This window comes from Natator depressus, chromosome 4, assembly GCF_965152275.1.
Source record: "Natator depressus isolate rNatDep1 chromosome 4, rNatDep2.hap1, whole genome shotgun sequence".
NCBI classification, from domain to species: domain Eukaryota; kingdom Metazoa; phylum Chordata; order Testudines; family Cheloniidae; genus Natator; species Natator depressus.
In genome coordinates this window covers 34,868,628-34,885,155 of record NC_134237.1, presented here as the reverse complement: position 1 = coordinate 34,885,155, position 16,528 = coordinate 34,868,628, and the positions used below count along the sequence as shown (strand labels likewise).

The window sequence follows — 16,528 nt, the reverse complement described above, 5'->3', positions numbered from 1 at the left end:
ACAAAGCAATGAACACATAGGTAAGCATCCCATGAAAAGAGCGTTCGTCTGCAGACTCAGGAAAGTTCACACTGGGAAAGATGCCTTTGCAACTAAAAGGGGTAGAAACTTAGGCAACTAATAAACGGCTTAATTTTCAAAGATGCTGAGCACCATTAACTCATCCTGCATTCATCTCTGTGCCTAACCAGGGAACTATGTGCCTAGCTGTAGGCACTCATGTTTGAACACTTCAACTTTCATTTATTTTGTTAGTGAAAATTTAAATTCTTCACAGAGATCCTAAATAAACGCATCAGGAAGGAATTTTCATGGTGCATATTTCCAGTGGTTTCAGTTATATTTCCTAGATCTTTTCCAAAATTTACACACAATTTACATCTCATCTATGTATATAAATCCAAAGAAATTGTCTATTACTTGTTTATATTTCTTCCATCCATCTATATCAGCTGTGAGCCAATCAATAAAAGGCCAAAGCATTGAAGGATATGGCATTGAAGGACTTGAATAATGCACTGTTAGCAAAGCCCATCTTCTCCAGTGAAGACTGGATCTGCTGGGAATTGTTAACCCTGAGGCATTGCACTGGGTTTCTCTGTCATTCTTTGTTAATAATCTATCTGTAGAATAATATCGTTTGCATTTCTGTATAGTTCCTTTATCTGCCAATTTTATAGCCGTCTACAAAAACTAATGAATTAAACCTCAAAGCATCTCTGTGAGGTTGCTATGTTCTCTAACACACATTTTACATATGGGTTAACTGAAACAAAGAATGGTTAAATGACCTGCCCTAGTCATATAGCAAATCAGTGGCAGAGTCTGGAATAGAACACGATTCTGAACATCTAGTTCCCTGCTCAAACTGGTAGACACCACTACCTCACTTCTTATGTAACTTCTGGGAGTGCTGATACAAGCCCTACCCAACTCCCTTCTGAGGTCATTGAGAGTTTTTCCATTGATTGATTGGGCCTGTTATTAGTAGCCCCAAATACAAAGGAATTTAAAAGCCCTGGAACATCTTTATTTTTTGAGTAAATGTCTTCCTTCACCAGATGAGAACTAAGTTCTGGAACAGTTACAGCTTTCAAGAATCAAAAACTCACTCTCTCTTTTCAGCTTAATTCTCTGGCAATTACATTTACTATATATTTTTCATTTCCTGTTCTAAGCTTTAACAGCACATAGACTTTATACACATGACAACACATGGATAAATATTCACTTGTGAATCTCTGAGGCTATGTTGCCATTGAGGAATTCTGAGGATGTCAGAATCCGGAAAACAAAGCTTGAGTCCCTTTGGGCACTCACCATAACCCCAGGAAGATAAGTACATGTTACTAAGTACATGGAGCACTTGGAAAATGTAAACTGCTATGCAAGTGCTAAGTTTCTGCCTGCTATGACAGGAAAGATAGTCCCAGGCTAGTGCCCTAACCACTGGACTAAGGAGAGGCAGGTTTGATTCCCTACTCTGCTGGTGTGACCTTGGGTAGGTCACTTAGGTCTAGATCCTCAAAGATATTTGGTCACTTAACTCCAATTGAAATCAATGGGAAATAGGCATCTCAATATCTTTGATCTGGGCCATCCGTAAAATGGGGACAATAATATTTCCCACAGGGGTGTTGTGAGGATAAATACAGTAAAGGGGGGCATTTAAATATATAAGATGGATGCCCACTGAAGTCACTGGCAAAGCAACCATTTACTTCAATGGTGCTTTCTGATCAGAATTTATAATTCCTTCCTCCGCCTCTTCTACCTGGTCTAACAATTCTCAAGATATGAGCCACTAAAATCTGGTCAGAGTTGAAGGTGGAGGCAAAATGCATGCTGGTAGTCAGAACAATGTGATTTTAAGATGTAATGTTTTGTGAATCACCAGGGCTTGAAGATACTGCTATACTATCATTTGAAAACTGGGAATTAACAGGGTTAATTTATATCCCTCAAGGTACACAAGATATCATACCTTTAAAATGTTTCCTACAATGTGGTTGTAGCCATGTTGGCTCCAGAATATTAGAGAGAGAAGATGGGTGAAGTAATATCTTTTATTGGACCAACTCAGTTGGTGAAAGAGATGAACTTTTGAGCTCCACAGAGCTTTTCTTCAGGTCTGTGTAGCTGAAAAGCTTGTCTCTCTCACCACCAGAAGTTGGTCCAATGAAAGATATTACCTCACCCACCTTGTCTCTCTTTAAATACTTTAAAATGGTCATTGGTCACTCAGACTAATAGACAGCTATACTGTGGCCATTTACCAGACAGGGCTAGACGCTTTCAGCATTATCACAAGTAACTTTGGCTAATTTACCATAGGATCCAACAGGTAAACTGTTCTTTGATCCAACAGATCAGATGGGAAGTTTTGGTTTTGTACCTATTTCAGTTTCCTGAGCACTGCAAATCATGGATTATAATTAGAGAGCTGCCATTCTCTGATGCTTATAAAAGTTCTGTGATATTTCTCAATTAAAAAAAAAAGAAAGACCAGGGATGCTAGGGATGTAGGCATTGGTAGAAATGAAAGGCAGCCTGTGATGGCATGAATTCCTTTTTGCCCTGTACTCAGCACCAGACAGAAACAAAACTACAGATCTCAGTTACCTGACTCTCCCTTACACTTGGATCACCTAAGGGAGCTCTTATAATGTAAGTCAGGTAGCAAAAGGTCAGCCTGGACAGCTAAAGGCCCAGGGCCAAGAGTTAGGGCTTTAGATTATAACGCTCTTTGTTACCTTACCAACAGGGACAAAAAGGAGAAAGCTAAATACTCAGCTCCCCCTCTTTCCTGCTGTTTCAAAGGTTCCCATCTCTAAAGTGTCAGGCACACCTGTGGCATCTTAATCAGGACTGTTTCTCTAATGTTAGCCTCTAAACATTTCATTAGGTAAAGTCATTAGGAAAGCGTATTCAGTCCTCATTAAGGCACAATTCCCATTGACTTGAATATTCCCATTAAACTTCATGGAATTTTGCCCATGTAAGGACTGAATAAGCTTTCCTGAAGTTAAGGTTGCAACTAGTTCCCATTACAATAGCCTATCTTAGACTGCCTCCCCACAATCTCCCAATAACTTTGCCTTGGAAAATTGTTTTGGTCTGAAAATTGCCACATTTACTGTGAGGACATAGAAATAAATTAACATATTTTCTTCAAACCTGGCAGAAAATGTATTTTTAGTTAACAGTCATTAAATATTGTTTTACATTGTTCACTCTGCTTGTGAGTTATACCACTTGCCCTCATCCTGTGTTTCTCCTATCTAGTTAACCTGCAAGCTCTTTGGGGCAGGGACTGTCTACTTGTGTGTACAGGTCCTAGCACCATGTGTGGACCCAGTCTTGGCTGGTCCCTTGGCACTACTCTAATAATAAGAAAGAGTTATCATTACTTGAAATTGACTTCTGTTTAAGGCTGGTCTCCCTCTAGTCAAAACTGGCTTACTCTTACCCCTTCCAGCTTTCCATGTAGTTAAATTTCCTTGAAACTTCATATGCTGGCTACATTTGAAAAAGAAAACAGATTTTCAATAAGCAAAGTTATTAATGGTTCTTGTGGATGGTTTAGGGTAACTCTTCTTTGCCCTCATGCCTACAAAAAACTTGTCAATGGCTAGGCTGCTGATGAGACCACTGCCCATTATGGTGACAAGTATTATCTCATTATTTCCTTGTCTATCTGTACCCATTTGCCCTCTTGCTCTTTGGGTGCAGGGACTATCTTTTTGTTCTGTGTTTGTACTGCACCCAGCAAAATAGCATCCTGGTCCGTGATAATTACAAATATTTAATATAATAAATACAACAATTACTATAACAGGGTGCAATCCTGCTCCCATTAATCTCATGGGAGATTTTTGTCATTTACGTCAGTAAGAGCAGGATACGGCCCTAATCCAGTAAATCACTAAATGACATGAGTAGCCACAAGATGACTGCTCATGAGCATATAGTTGTTCCACAATGAAGCTACTCACATACGTGTGTGTGTGGGCATGTTGCCCTCTATAGGCTGATAGCAGAACATAGGGACATTTTGATAGCTTATAGCTTAGCTAACAGAGATTGTTCAGAGAGCTAATATAAGCAGCAGAAGCCTCAGGTTTTGGAACAGAAGAACCAGGAGTCCTGTCTTAGTCCTGCAGGTGTGTGTGTGATTTTCTTATGGAGAGGGCATAACCCTTCCAGATTTAAGGTTGCAACCAAGGTCTGACAAGGGAAAACAAAAGCAGTCTTATAAGTAAACCAAAAATCCTAATGCTTCCAAATGTTTGGGGTTTGGAAGCAGTAGGATCTCACTGACAACTGGAACATTTTTTAGGCTTAGGTACAAATAAAGAGCTCCATCCTGAAGTCTCTACTCAGCAAAAATACCACTTTGTGGGAATTTTGGCTGAAGAAGGCCTGCAGAATGAGGTCCACTGTAGCTAGCTGCGGGATATGCTCACTTTTAGCTGACCACTCCTTTAAAAACCTGTTTGTTTAAAAAAAGTGAGAAATGCTTTGTTGAGCCAGTTAAATTGGGATGGTCATTCGGATATGCCCGTGAATTTTCATCAGAGATGCAGGGGAGATTCCCATTGAATTTGGCCCAAATAGGACTAAAAAAAAAAAAAATTGTGGGGGAGGGAAATAATCTTTTAGTCACATTGGAAAAGCAAAAATTCTGAAACAAATACTAAGCGGAGCAGTTTAAAAGGATGACGTAAGCCGTCTCACCTTGATAGGTCAGACAAATTATTTGTGCCTCCTCCAGATTCAGCAGCCAGGAACTGATACACCAGTTTTAAAAATGTGAGAATAAGCCAAATGCTGAGGACCAAATTCCAATACACTCACTCCCTTTGAGCAGAACCAAGAAATCAACGAACTATTCACCAAGTAAGTCATTACACAACTTGAGTAAGGGGATCAAAATCTGACACTTCATAATAGCAACAATGCTCTATGGTAATAAAGCGCCTTCCATTCAAGATCACAAAGTACTTTACAAACCTTAGTTCATTAAATTTAAGAACTTATTCTAAACATAATAATTTAGCATAAATGGAGATGAAAATTGTTAAAGGTTTTCCTCAATATTTACAAAGGCTTATTTTTCTTTTAGAGAATTTAATTATCTCTTTGCCCTCCACGTTAAAAAAAAAAAAGTTGTTCAGACTTTTATCTTTCCTCATCAAACTGTAAACATTCCTTTCCAGCCTCATTTTCCCCCAGCCTTTGATTCAAAGAGCTGAAGGAGCTCTTGCTCTGCCTTGAAATTTTATTTAAAATTAAGAAAAAAAAGGGGGGGAGGGGGATGAGAAGGAGAGAAAAAATCCCTTTTCCTGACTAATACTAATAATACAGGTCAAAATGTCAGTCGATCTACAATTAAATGGAAAACAAAAAAGGTTTTCCCTTTTTTCCCCACAGTACAATAGTACTGGAATATAAATTACCGATGAAGATGAAATAATACTTCAAAGCACACGGGGAAGGGCAGCACAGTGTTTACAAAGTATTTTCAATGGCATGATGAAACATTGAAGAAGACGGTAACCCATTGATTTCAGGGGGTATTGGTGAATGGTTTAAAACTAGCATGCGGTAGGATTTTAGGTCCCTATAGTCTGTGACCCCATGATATGCTTTGTTTAACAAGGGCAGCTGCAGTTATCAACAGATGTTTCAGCAATAAATAATTGGTATCATCTCAGAAAAGACCCATCTACCTGGGGAGCGGGCATAATGCTGAAAACACTGCTCCGCTATTACAGCCACATTAATCTCCTATCTTTCCAGCTTTCTTGGGGAGTTTACTGCAGGTGTTTGTCCTGGGAGAGAGCAGACAAATGCTCCAAAGTTAGAAAGCTTTGTGAGGATTGTAAAGGAGGTCGGCCTCTGCCATAAATTTCTGTCTAGGGCCACACACACCAAGAGAAAAAAGAAAATACCAAAATAAATTCAGAATTACAATAAAATCCTCCTTATCAGTGGAGCGTACGAAAGCAAACCCTCCCCACTTATTAGTAACATGTAAGGTGTTCAACTCAAGCTTCCAATTTTCTTTTTTTAAAGCGACTTGTGCTGATGTATAAAAAATATGACTGAAGTTCCTGGATCCAAAACTTGTCGGCTTTACTCAGGCCTGGCTCCCAGTGAAGTATACAAGATCAAGAATGGAATCCCTGCCTTAGTGAAGTCATTAAGAGTTTTGCCATTCATGTCAGTGCGGCCAGGATTTCTCCCCAGGTTTCTTGGGCCTGACTCCCCTTTCACTTGCAGCAGTGTAATTCTGCTCACTAGTCCTGATGTACCTCACTGTAAGGGAGAGGAAAACTGGCATCGCCTCATCTTTAGTTTTAACTCTGTTTTTAAACAGGCACCAGGAACCTAAATATCACACTTGACTTTAAAATATACAAACAAGCAACACTTAATATTTCTATAACTGGAAAAGGCTGAGAAAAAGTGTTGTTTTTTTATCCAGTTTGTTTAGCTTGAACTCATCACCTTCCAGGCTTGGGTCTTTATGCACCAGATATTGATTGTTTAGGACTCAATCCTACAAACACTTTCTTGGGTGAGTAACCCTTACTCTTGTGAAAAACCCCATTTAAATCAGAGGGGTTTCTTGCATGACGCAGAAACACATTTTTGCAGGTTTCTGTTGTGGAGTTTCGTTCCAAAACTGAGGGCCCAATCCCACATGACCTCACTCATGAGAGGATTCCTTACTCTGCGCTATCATTGAACTAAAAGAGTTCTGTATTTTTTTAAAATCAGGTTTTACAAAATATTATATAAATATGTATTTCAGGATTTTATTTTAAATGTCAATGCAAAGTTTTCTGGGAGGATTTAAACATTCTCCTCTGTTGCTGGAAACCTGAACACAACAGCATCACAGTAGTGCAAGATCACTGGAACGTTAAAGGGGCTAATAAAGTGAAAGTGACGAATCTATTATTATTATTATTTATTGTTTGTATTACCATAGCCACTAGGAGCCCCAGTCCTGGATCAGGACCCCATTGTGCCAGGCAAAAACAGAACAAAGGCCATCCCTGGCCCAAATGCGTCAAGTACAAAGATCAGTAAACAGCATAAATGAAGTAAAGTTATTTTTATTTTTTGTTTTGTATTAATGAACAAATCATTCCATGTAGGCATACTCCTGCCCATTTATATAATTAGTCCTGCCACGGGGAATACTATCAAAGTCCTTTTAGGTTCTGCAAACATTTTTCCTTTAATATTTGAGATACTTTCTTTCCTGTACCATTATACAGTAGCAAAATATTTGTACACATGGAGATGTCACTGCTTCCACCCATTATATCCTGCCTGGAGCCTTTTTGGGTATGTCTACACTGCAATTAGACACCTACGGCTTGTCCATGCCAACTGACTTTCACTGGCGGGGCCTGGGTGAAAGGGCTGTTTAACTGCAGTATAGATGTTCAGGCTCGGGCTATAGCCCAAGCTCTGGGTCCCTCCCACATCGGAGGGTCCTAGAGCCCGGGCTCCGAACATCTATGCTGCAATTAATCAGCTCCTTAGCTAGAGCCCCACGAGCCTGAGTCAGCTGGCACGGGCCAGCCATGGGTTTTTAATTACATCATATACATACCCTCTGATGCCCACCTCCTGCATTGTCCACTGGGACTCATTACTCCACTATGTGCTGTGCTCTGAGTTAGGCCATTTCCCCCCACTACCAGGCATAGCAAGAGAGTCTCTTAACATCCAACATAAAGGCTCTCATTGGGTTGCCAGCTGGGAATGGGAGTGAACATCATCTTAGATCTCAAGTTCAAGTCTGAGTCCCAGCTAGCCCACAGCCCAGAAATATAACAGTAGGGCCTGATTTTGCTCACACTGGTATCAATGGAAGAACTATTAATTTCAATGGGTGCAGGACTGGGCTCCCAGTTTCTGAACAGCAATACTATCCTTTATCCTTCCACCTTTCGTTATGTCTACGCTATCTGTAGATTAGGTACTCCATGGAGAGTGATGAAACAAAGCCACTGTCTCCAGGATACGGATACATTAAAATCACAACGGGAATGATTCTAAGCTGTTCAAACTAGTCGGAACTCCGTCTCATCTGGGGAATTAAGCGAGGGAAATCATGGAGTCCCATACCTAGTCTGTGTGTGATTGGCCCTTTTCTGATAGCTGCTTCCGCTGATCAGTTCATTAACAAAATCATTGTCTGCTAAATTACAGTGAGGAATGGCGTCATCTGTGTAGCAGTAAATATAGTGGACTAGGGCACTATACATTCAAGAATTGCATTTGTAGATTTTAAAGGAACAGGTGTGTTGAACTTCATACCAGTAATTCATGCAGCCTTGCACTGATCATATCTTGCAGGTTTGTTTTGTCTTCTGGGCCTATGGCTTGTTTGTATTGCCACTTCTCTGGCACGAAGGGCCACTTCATTTCCTTTGCCTCTTCAATAAGGGTCCTTAGATCATCAGGGAGCGAAGCTGAAAAGGTCAAAGTGCAGGTAAGGAAATTGCAGACGATTCAGCCTCTAGTGTTATGATGTAGCATTTAACCTGCAAAAAGCATTCCCTTGCCTGCACCTCTTCTCAGTCACTACAAGCTGTTGGTTTTTGTCACAAGAGTAATAATGAGAGGGGTGCGTCTCATCAGTTGCTCTGCTATGCCCTGCAGGTAAATTGGGGCTGCCAGCCATTAAAAAGGTTTTTAGCAGGAAGTAAAACACTTTGGTGGCCATCTATGCGTGAAGAACTAGAGAAAGAAACGTAGGAAACATTTTCCCCAAAGTGAGAACAGGGTTTTTGGCTGAGTGAATTAATCCAACAGCTTGGTAAACCTATCCCCTTTGCTAAAGACTGTATTAGAAATCTGCTAATGACTAAAAAGGACTAAGATAATTAGAAGGCTGGGAGAGTTTGTTAAATAATTCTTCAGTGTCCACATTTGCCACAAAGGTCATTGGTAATGAATTATTCAACCTGCAGTAGTAGAAATAATTATGGATTCCCCCCCCCCCCGCGCGCGCGCAGACACACACTCCCAGTACCACCGTGAACGGAGTAATAAAACTCAGTTACGTAGGAAAACAAAGAAGAAATTATTCAGTCCATTTGAATGGCTGATGTATGGCACAGGCAATTAATTCTCTACAAATGCCCTGTATTTACCAGCTGAAACTGCATCATCCATACAGAAAATCCATGGACCAAATCTTCTATGCAGTCGGGTAGTTCCTTTGTAGACCATGGAGCTACACTGATTTACACTAGCTGAGGATCTGGCAACATGTGCCTGTACTGTTATGCTTCATTTTCAGTTTATGTTAGAAGTAATAATACTCCATAACATATACAGTAGACTTTTCAGAAGTGTTCTGCATAGATCAACCCTGCTCCTGCTGGAGCCAATGGACCACTGACTTCAATGGAAGCAGAATTAGGCCAATTTTACACTTTTGAATTCCACATTGGCAGTGCCTTACATCTGAGGATCTCTAAGTCCTATTTAAAATGGGTATTGTACAGATGGGAAAACTGAGGCACAGTGAGGTTAAAGGCCTGATTTTCTGAGGTGAAGAGCACCCAACACTACCATTGACTTCAAGTGGAATGTTGCACGCTCAGCCCCTCAGTGATTTGCCAAAGGTCACACAGTGAGTCAGTGGCAGAGTTAGGAATAGAATAGACTAGGCATGAATCCCGGTCTCATGACTCTCAGACCTCTATGCTAACTACCAGAACTTGATGACTCCCAGTGCTAATAAAAGTGGATTAACCAGGGATTATTGACCAGCTGGGATTAATGGCAATCATCAGCTATGTATCTAGCCTTAGCTGGTCATTGATCCCCAGAAAAAATCCTGTTCTGAGATCATCATTGCTTAATGACATAATGAGCTAAATGTACTTCTACATTTCTACAAAATCATATCTTAGAGATAATAAATTAAAACCTACATTTCTTATCCTTATTAAAGTCAATTTACTGATAGTGAGATCTATTGGGCTGTAGAATAGTTTTCCTTGGAAAATGATGGAAGCCCTGACATTCAGGGCCAAATTTTCAAAAGTTGCCTTTAAAATTATGCCCAAATTCTTGCACATATTATCTCACTCAAGTGACATTGCACTGCAGTTATATGTTGCTACCACCCCACGAGCAGCCAGGATTCCCCAGTGTTCTGAAGCACTGTCTGGGCATTGACTGTATTATTCACACGGCTGCACAGTACGGCGGAGAGTAAAGGCATGGAAATCTGGCTCAATGGAATGGACAGAGGGGATTACAACTATGTAGCATGCTCACCTCTTCCCAGTGCCAACAGCAACTCTATGATAACAACTGTGGTGACACATAAATAGGACTGAGGGAAACCTGGCTGACCACAAAGAGGACAGAACTAAGATCCTGCCTTTTAAACTGGTTAGTCTCTAAGGTGCCACAAGTACTCCTTTTCTTTTTTCTTTTTACGAATACAGACTAACACGGCTGTTACTCTGAAACCTGTTTTTATGTACAGTAACCTTAATAAACGAAGAGGAAGTTTCCCCTGGCCGCCTCCCCAGTGGAGCATGGTGGAGCCTGCTTGGAGACACTGAGTCCCAGAAGGTGCCATTCGGATATGCTACTGGGTTGTCCCATGTGGCTGACACCTCCAGCAGAGGAGCGTTTCATCTCCCAGCTTCCCCTTCAGCCCAGAGCCGCAACGGCAGCAGCAGAAGGAAGAGGACAGGCAGGCAGGCAGGCAATATCTGCAGAGTTGCCAGAGTCAACTTTTCTGCCAGAGTGACTTCTTTGACTCAGACATTTGTAGTTAATGGATTTAACAGTTGCTGATATTGACTTGCTGCACCCCACTGTTTGCAACTTCCGAATGCTGCCAATCTCTCCCTTTCTTCTTCCTCATCTTCCCCCTCCCCAATAAAAAAAAAAGCACACTGAATTAAATAATACCGACATACAGAGGACAGTAACAGCATCAGGCATTACAAAACTAGTAAGTAATGTGGTTTGGGACACTCATAGGCAGGCTCTCTGAGAGCATAACTGTATTACTGTTACCCTTAACCTGCTATTGTTTGTTTGCATTAAACATTTTATTTTAATTAGGCCCCGATCCTGCAGGTGGACTCTGTTCCCATTTGGATACAATAAAAAACAAAGGATAGAATATGGCCTAATTCTTTCTTATTATCTTAACCAAATGTCCTTGATGCTGTGTTAGTTAAAAAAGAATTTAGGATAAATTTTTCAAAAGCACCTAAGTCACTTGGGAACTTTAGTCTCATTTTCCAAAGTGACTTGAGCACTTAGGCCAAGATCCTTAAAGGTACTTAGGTGCCTTACTCCCACTGAAATCAGTGGGAGTTTTCAATGGGAGTAAGGTGCCTAAGTACCTTTGAGAATCTGGGCCTTACGAACCTAAGTCTCACTGAAAGTCAATGAGTCTTCGATTGTCTTTGGGAGCAGGTCTTCTTAAGCATTTGTAATGTGCCTAGTAGAATGGGGCACCAAACCTTACTGGAGCCTCTGGATGTGACTGCAATAAATACAATTATTGTATTGTGTTGTGCATTGTAACATCATCTATGGAACCATAAAATATTGCAGTGGCAACTATAAATAACATTGTATTCTTCAGCCAAAATCCAAGCACCACCGATTTTATGGCCTGGCTGTGTTATCTCTGTAAGCAATGTAAATTCACTGCTAATTAGGAGGGCTGAAGAACGAGATGAAACTACACTGAAGCTGATTTGAAGGATTTATAAACAAAACAAAAAACCTTAAATAAGGTATGGTGAGGATTCTTTTTTTCCCCATTTGTGTGTGCGTTTGGTTTTCAGTTCCTGTGTTTGGTCCGAAAACCAGTTTGACAAAGGCAACGTCTGTGGGAGGGGAGAGAAGAAAAACCCTCAGCGTTTGTGTTCAGAGAATCCCCTTGGCTCAAACTGCTGCCATAAGTGACCCTGTACTAATGCCATTCTGTTGGAAGCACATGTGGGCTTGATGAATCAGTTATATCACAATCTGATTGTTACTGCTGTTTAAAAGCCACCTGCCATAGGAAAGGGGATCTGCAGTCTGAGATCATCCAGCCAACCTGCAGTCTGTGCCCTCCAGTGGAATACACACAGAGACAGCAATTATGATTAGGTATTAATATTATTATCACTGCCCCATTGCAAGTGGATTTTCTTCTTTTAGCCAGCCCATGGCAGCCGTTCCTAAGAAAAGCCTGAGCCTCACTTCAGTCTCTGATCACTCACTTCCTGAAGCAGTTTACCTGAAGGGCCATGTCTAATTTAGTAACTATAAGGGCACTGATTTACCTTGTCTGGAACTAAACTGATTATTTCTCATGCTTTGTGGCATTTAATAGGAGAAAAGAAGAAGAGAAGGATGGAGAAGAAAGCGTTACCTGATTAGGAGTTCAACAGCCCATTCTAAAGAGTGATAAAGCTTAAAGGAATTTGTGATGAGAAAACAAAGTACCCTTTGTAGAAAAAGAAAAATCTTCCCGTATCTATAACAGAAACCTATCCACTACCCTCAAACACAACCATGCTCAGAAACTAACTGAGGTGCTTGATAGCCAGCTGACCTCCCAGTAAGAGCACGGGTTTGAAAATCTGTTCCAAGCAGACTAGAATACAAAATGGGTCAAGAATGGACTAAATAATATTATGATTGACTCACTCATGCAAAGTGGGGAGAATGCACTGAATGTATATAATACCAACTACAGACAAGTGAACTAGTTGGCAAGAGGCATGTGCACTCTCCGATTTAAAAAAAAAAAAGGGTTTTGGTGCTTTTTAAAAAATCTCAGATTCAACTATTAATATTTTCCTTCGTATTCATTGCATGAGTAATTTTTCTGTGTGGCAAAACAGAAGAGGCATACTCTCCAGCTGGTGACAGAAAGAAAGACACTCAGAAAACAAATTCAGTAGTGAAAACTCAAAAGATTTCTTCAAATGCAAAATAAAAGCTACAATGGTGTAAGGTTGGGTAGTCCCTTGGAAAGCTTATTACAAGAGAATAGAACTAACTGTAACATTCTGCAGGTTTTCATGTCTAATGCAAATTTAAATTTCACTGGAATTGAAATAATTCAAAACACCAAGCATCACACAATGCTGAAATAAATGCTAGCTTCTCCATAGGACAGGCAACGTAAAACTCTTCCATCCTAGCACTCATTTTGCATGTATTTATTCCAAATATTAAACGGCAAAGGTTATTCTTTCAATATGGATATTGCAAGTGTTTTTTCTTGGAACACCACTTGTAGAGGTGTTGCATGTTTTACAAGAAAGAGATTCAAATGGTGAAATTTTTTTTATGAGGAGAAACTGTTAAATACATAAGCAACACACAAATTCCTCGTGAAAGGAAAGTAAATAAGTGTCAGCATTCAGAAGTTGCATCTTTTTTTTAATAATTGAAATTTATGTGCATCAGCAAACTTTTGGGCATTGTTCTTCCCAAACTAAACTGCTCCTTATAGGCTCATGTTTACTGAAGCCTAAAATTGGAACTGACAGCAATTCACTGCAACAAAGTGGGCTTCTTTCCCTGCCTGCCTGTAGCCCACATCCCATTCATGCCCTAGAAATCCAGTCAGCTCCTGACACTGATCTTCTGCAAGAAGAAAAATAGGACAGGGATGGGGATGTGTCACTGTGGCAAGGAAGTTCACAACAATGTGCTGGTTTGTTCCTGGGGCCTCTCGCTGGGACCTCACCTTTGCACTGCTGGTATTCTCTCTTGTCTTCCTCCGATGCATCAGACAGCTTGGGTGAGAGCACATCCAGCGCTTGCTTGCACTCCTGAAGCAGTGTAGCCACTACTTTTTGATTATTCATGATGCCTGCTCCCACTCTGCTGCGAATCGGGCGTCCCTGGGTGAGCAGTGATCAATTACCTAGGAGAAGACACAAATTCTAAATGAAAAGGATCCCTTCAAGGCTGAGGTACCTGGTGAACAAAAGAGAGGGAAGATGATTAACTAAAGCATCATCAATTATCTGCGAGACTCAAGCAGGGAGAGATAATAGGGGAAATACATGACAGCCCCGGAAGACTTTATTAGAGGAGTGTGTGAAATAACTGCAGGGTCTCTGTGACAAACTGTGCAAGGCAAACATCTCAGAGGTACCAGAGAGCAGAGAGAAAGGGCTTGCTTTTCAATGGAGCCGTAAAATCACAAGCAGTGAAGTGACTAGCCAGGGTGCACTGAATCCCTTTTCACTTAGGAGACTCACGCAGTCAAGTGCTTTTAGTTTGAACCGAATTGTAGACCTTTTAAACACAGAATTACAGTGAATTTTCAAACACTTGCTGGGTGACATGGCATATGCTTAGTGGAGCCTGTAGGGAATAGTTAGGCTGTATAATTTTTTACTCATGGGCATCGTAGTATGCAGCTCTCTCCTATGCATCCTCCCCCCAAACTTCCCTAATCAACAACACACGCTGCTAATCCCCCAATACAATATTCTCTCTAAATAATATCTTGAAAGGAATCTGTCCCAACATTCAAGATTTCAGAATCTATATCTAGAGATACTAGTGTTTGATTCAATGGCTCTCAACACAGTGTGATGTAGACAAACTATACACAAAAAATCTAGCCTGAAATTACAGAAAACTATGGAATTCAGCTACAACAGCCACCTTAGAACATAGAGGGGGAAGAGGACTGTTTTTTATATTTTGGGTGGGGCTGGTAGCACTGCCTATTATTAGAATTGCCTGACATTTCCCATTATAAGATCCTGTTTTCAGTTGCTTATAACTTTGTCGAACGTAAACCATTTTGGCTGAAATTTTCCATGTTGGGAGTCTGCTTCAGACTGGAGTTTTTAGAAAAATTTCAGCTGAAATGGTTTGGCCATTTCTAAGAATCATATTAGAGAAAGATACATTGTTTTGCCCCTGTTAAATTTTGGTGACCTTCACTTTGAGAACTTCTAGTGTCCCCCCATTTTGGAGCAGGGACTTGAAGTTTGGCATGGGGTTGCCTTTGTGTCAGGGATGAGTCTTTTGATGACCCTGTGAAAATATTCCAAACTTTGGCCAAGTTATAAGCCTTTGAAAAACTGAAGTTGACGCCTGCTCAGAAGACACTTGATTTTAGTACTGAAATTCCCCAAAGATTCCAGTTGTACCAGGCATGCTCCAACCCAGGACTGAGCAGGGCTTTCCCTGCATTGCATCTCAGAGCTGCTGCAGGCTGGGCTGAGTCCAGGTTCAGGTCAGGGTCCTGAAACTGAGAACAGAAAGCCTGTCAATGACCCGGCTGTTAGGCCCAGGCAGTTTGGAGGACAAAGCTGCTTGATTCGAATGCAGAGGGGACAAGAGCTGGACCTGCAAGGGGAGTGAGGGATAGATTGGCATAAGGAACCTGGGTAGTAACTGGGACAAAGAGTTGGGGGGCAAACACTGAGATTGGACAAGGAGCCTGGGAAGGAAAATTGTGACTGGAAAACATGGGGAAGGGGCAACTGGAGGCCAGACTTGGGGGAGACAGACAGATTGGATGAGCTAGAAGGAAAGGTACTGGGACTTGCTGGTCAGTGAGACTGGGTTAAAAAGATGGGGTGACTGGGAATGGCTGGATAAGGAGAAGGGTAGAGACAGGGATGGGAAGTCCAAAGCGATGTTGCCTGATCTATTAATTGTATGTTGATTATATTACTAATTTAGTTTCCCTAATTAGCACTCTGAAGTTTGGTAGGTTCTTGTATCAAGATTAGGCCCAGTATTATCAGAACTACTGTTACAACCATGTACATCCTAATGTAACATGCACACTCTGGTTTATAACAGTTTTATTAATCCAATTAGCAAATTCACAAACACTCCAACCCAGCAAACCAGGCAGAAATAAGATAAAATGCATGGAGCATCCATATACTTATCCCCATCCCTTGCAAAACAATCTTAAGTGTTAGTTATCTTCTTCCTCACCATCACGAGTGGTCGTCATCCTGGTATCTCCCAAGAGCTACGTCTCTCCCTCTCAAGGCATACAGGCTGGGGTACAACTTTCATAATGCGTTATGCTGATACCACTAATGCATAGTCAGTAGGGGCTTCAGCCCCTTTTCCTTATTTGTAACTCCTCATGGTGCTATGTTGGGGTACCTTTCTTCTAAAGGTTACTAATCCTTTCCCCACACGCTTATTAGCAAATATGTCAATTAGTTTTCAAAGGCATTCTTGTGATCAGGCATCTGATGTCCCTAACTAAAACTATCCTAAAAAAAATTCCCATCTTGTGATTACCTATCAGCAGTTTAGTTATTACAGCATTCTATCTTGTGATCTATGGTTGCTCTTGATTAGCTACTTATGTCAAGGATTTTGGGGCCTTATACCTTAATTAGTTTGGCTATGCTACTGTTTTACAGACCTTGAGGCTTTGTAGGCTCATTGCATTATTCCCTTCATTTATACCCAGGCTTCCCCTAGCACATACCTATACCTATAGGCTACAGTGATA

The 16,528-nt window shown here is 40.9% G+C and overlaps 1 protein-coding gene across 1 annotated transcript in view; it reads right to left on the bottom strand.

Moving 5' to 3' along the window:
• Positions 1–16,528, bottom strand: part of ALPK1 (alpha kinase 1) — a 74,635-nt gene that overhangs the window by 25,968 nt on the left and 32,139 nt on the right. Inside the window, exons 3-4 of the mRNA XM_074950010.1 lie at positions 13,766–13,945; positions 8,344–8,498 (exon numbers count right to left, since the gene is read on the bottom strand). Of these exons, the coding sequence (XP_074806111.1) occupies positions 8,344–8,498; positions 13,766–13,886 (276 nt within the window). The 5' untranslated portion in view covers positions 13,887–13,945. The remainder of the gene's footprint in view (positions 1–8,343; positions 8,499–13,765; positions 13,946–16,528) is intronic.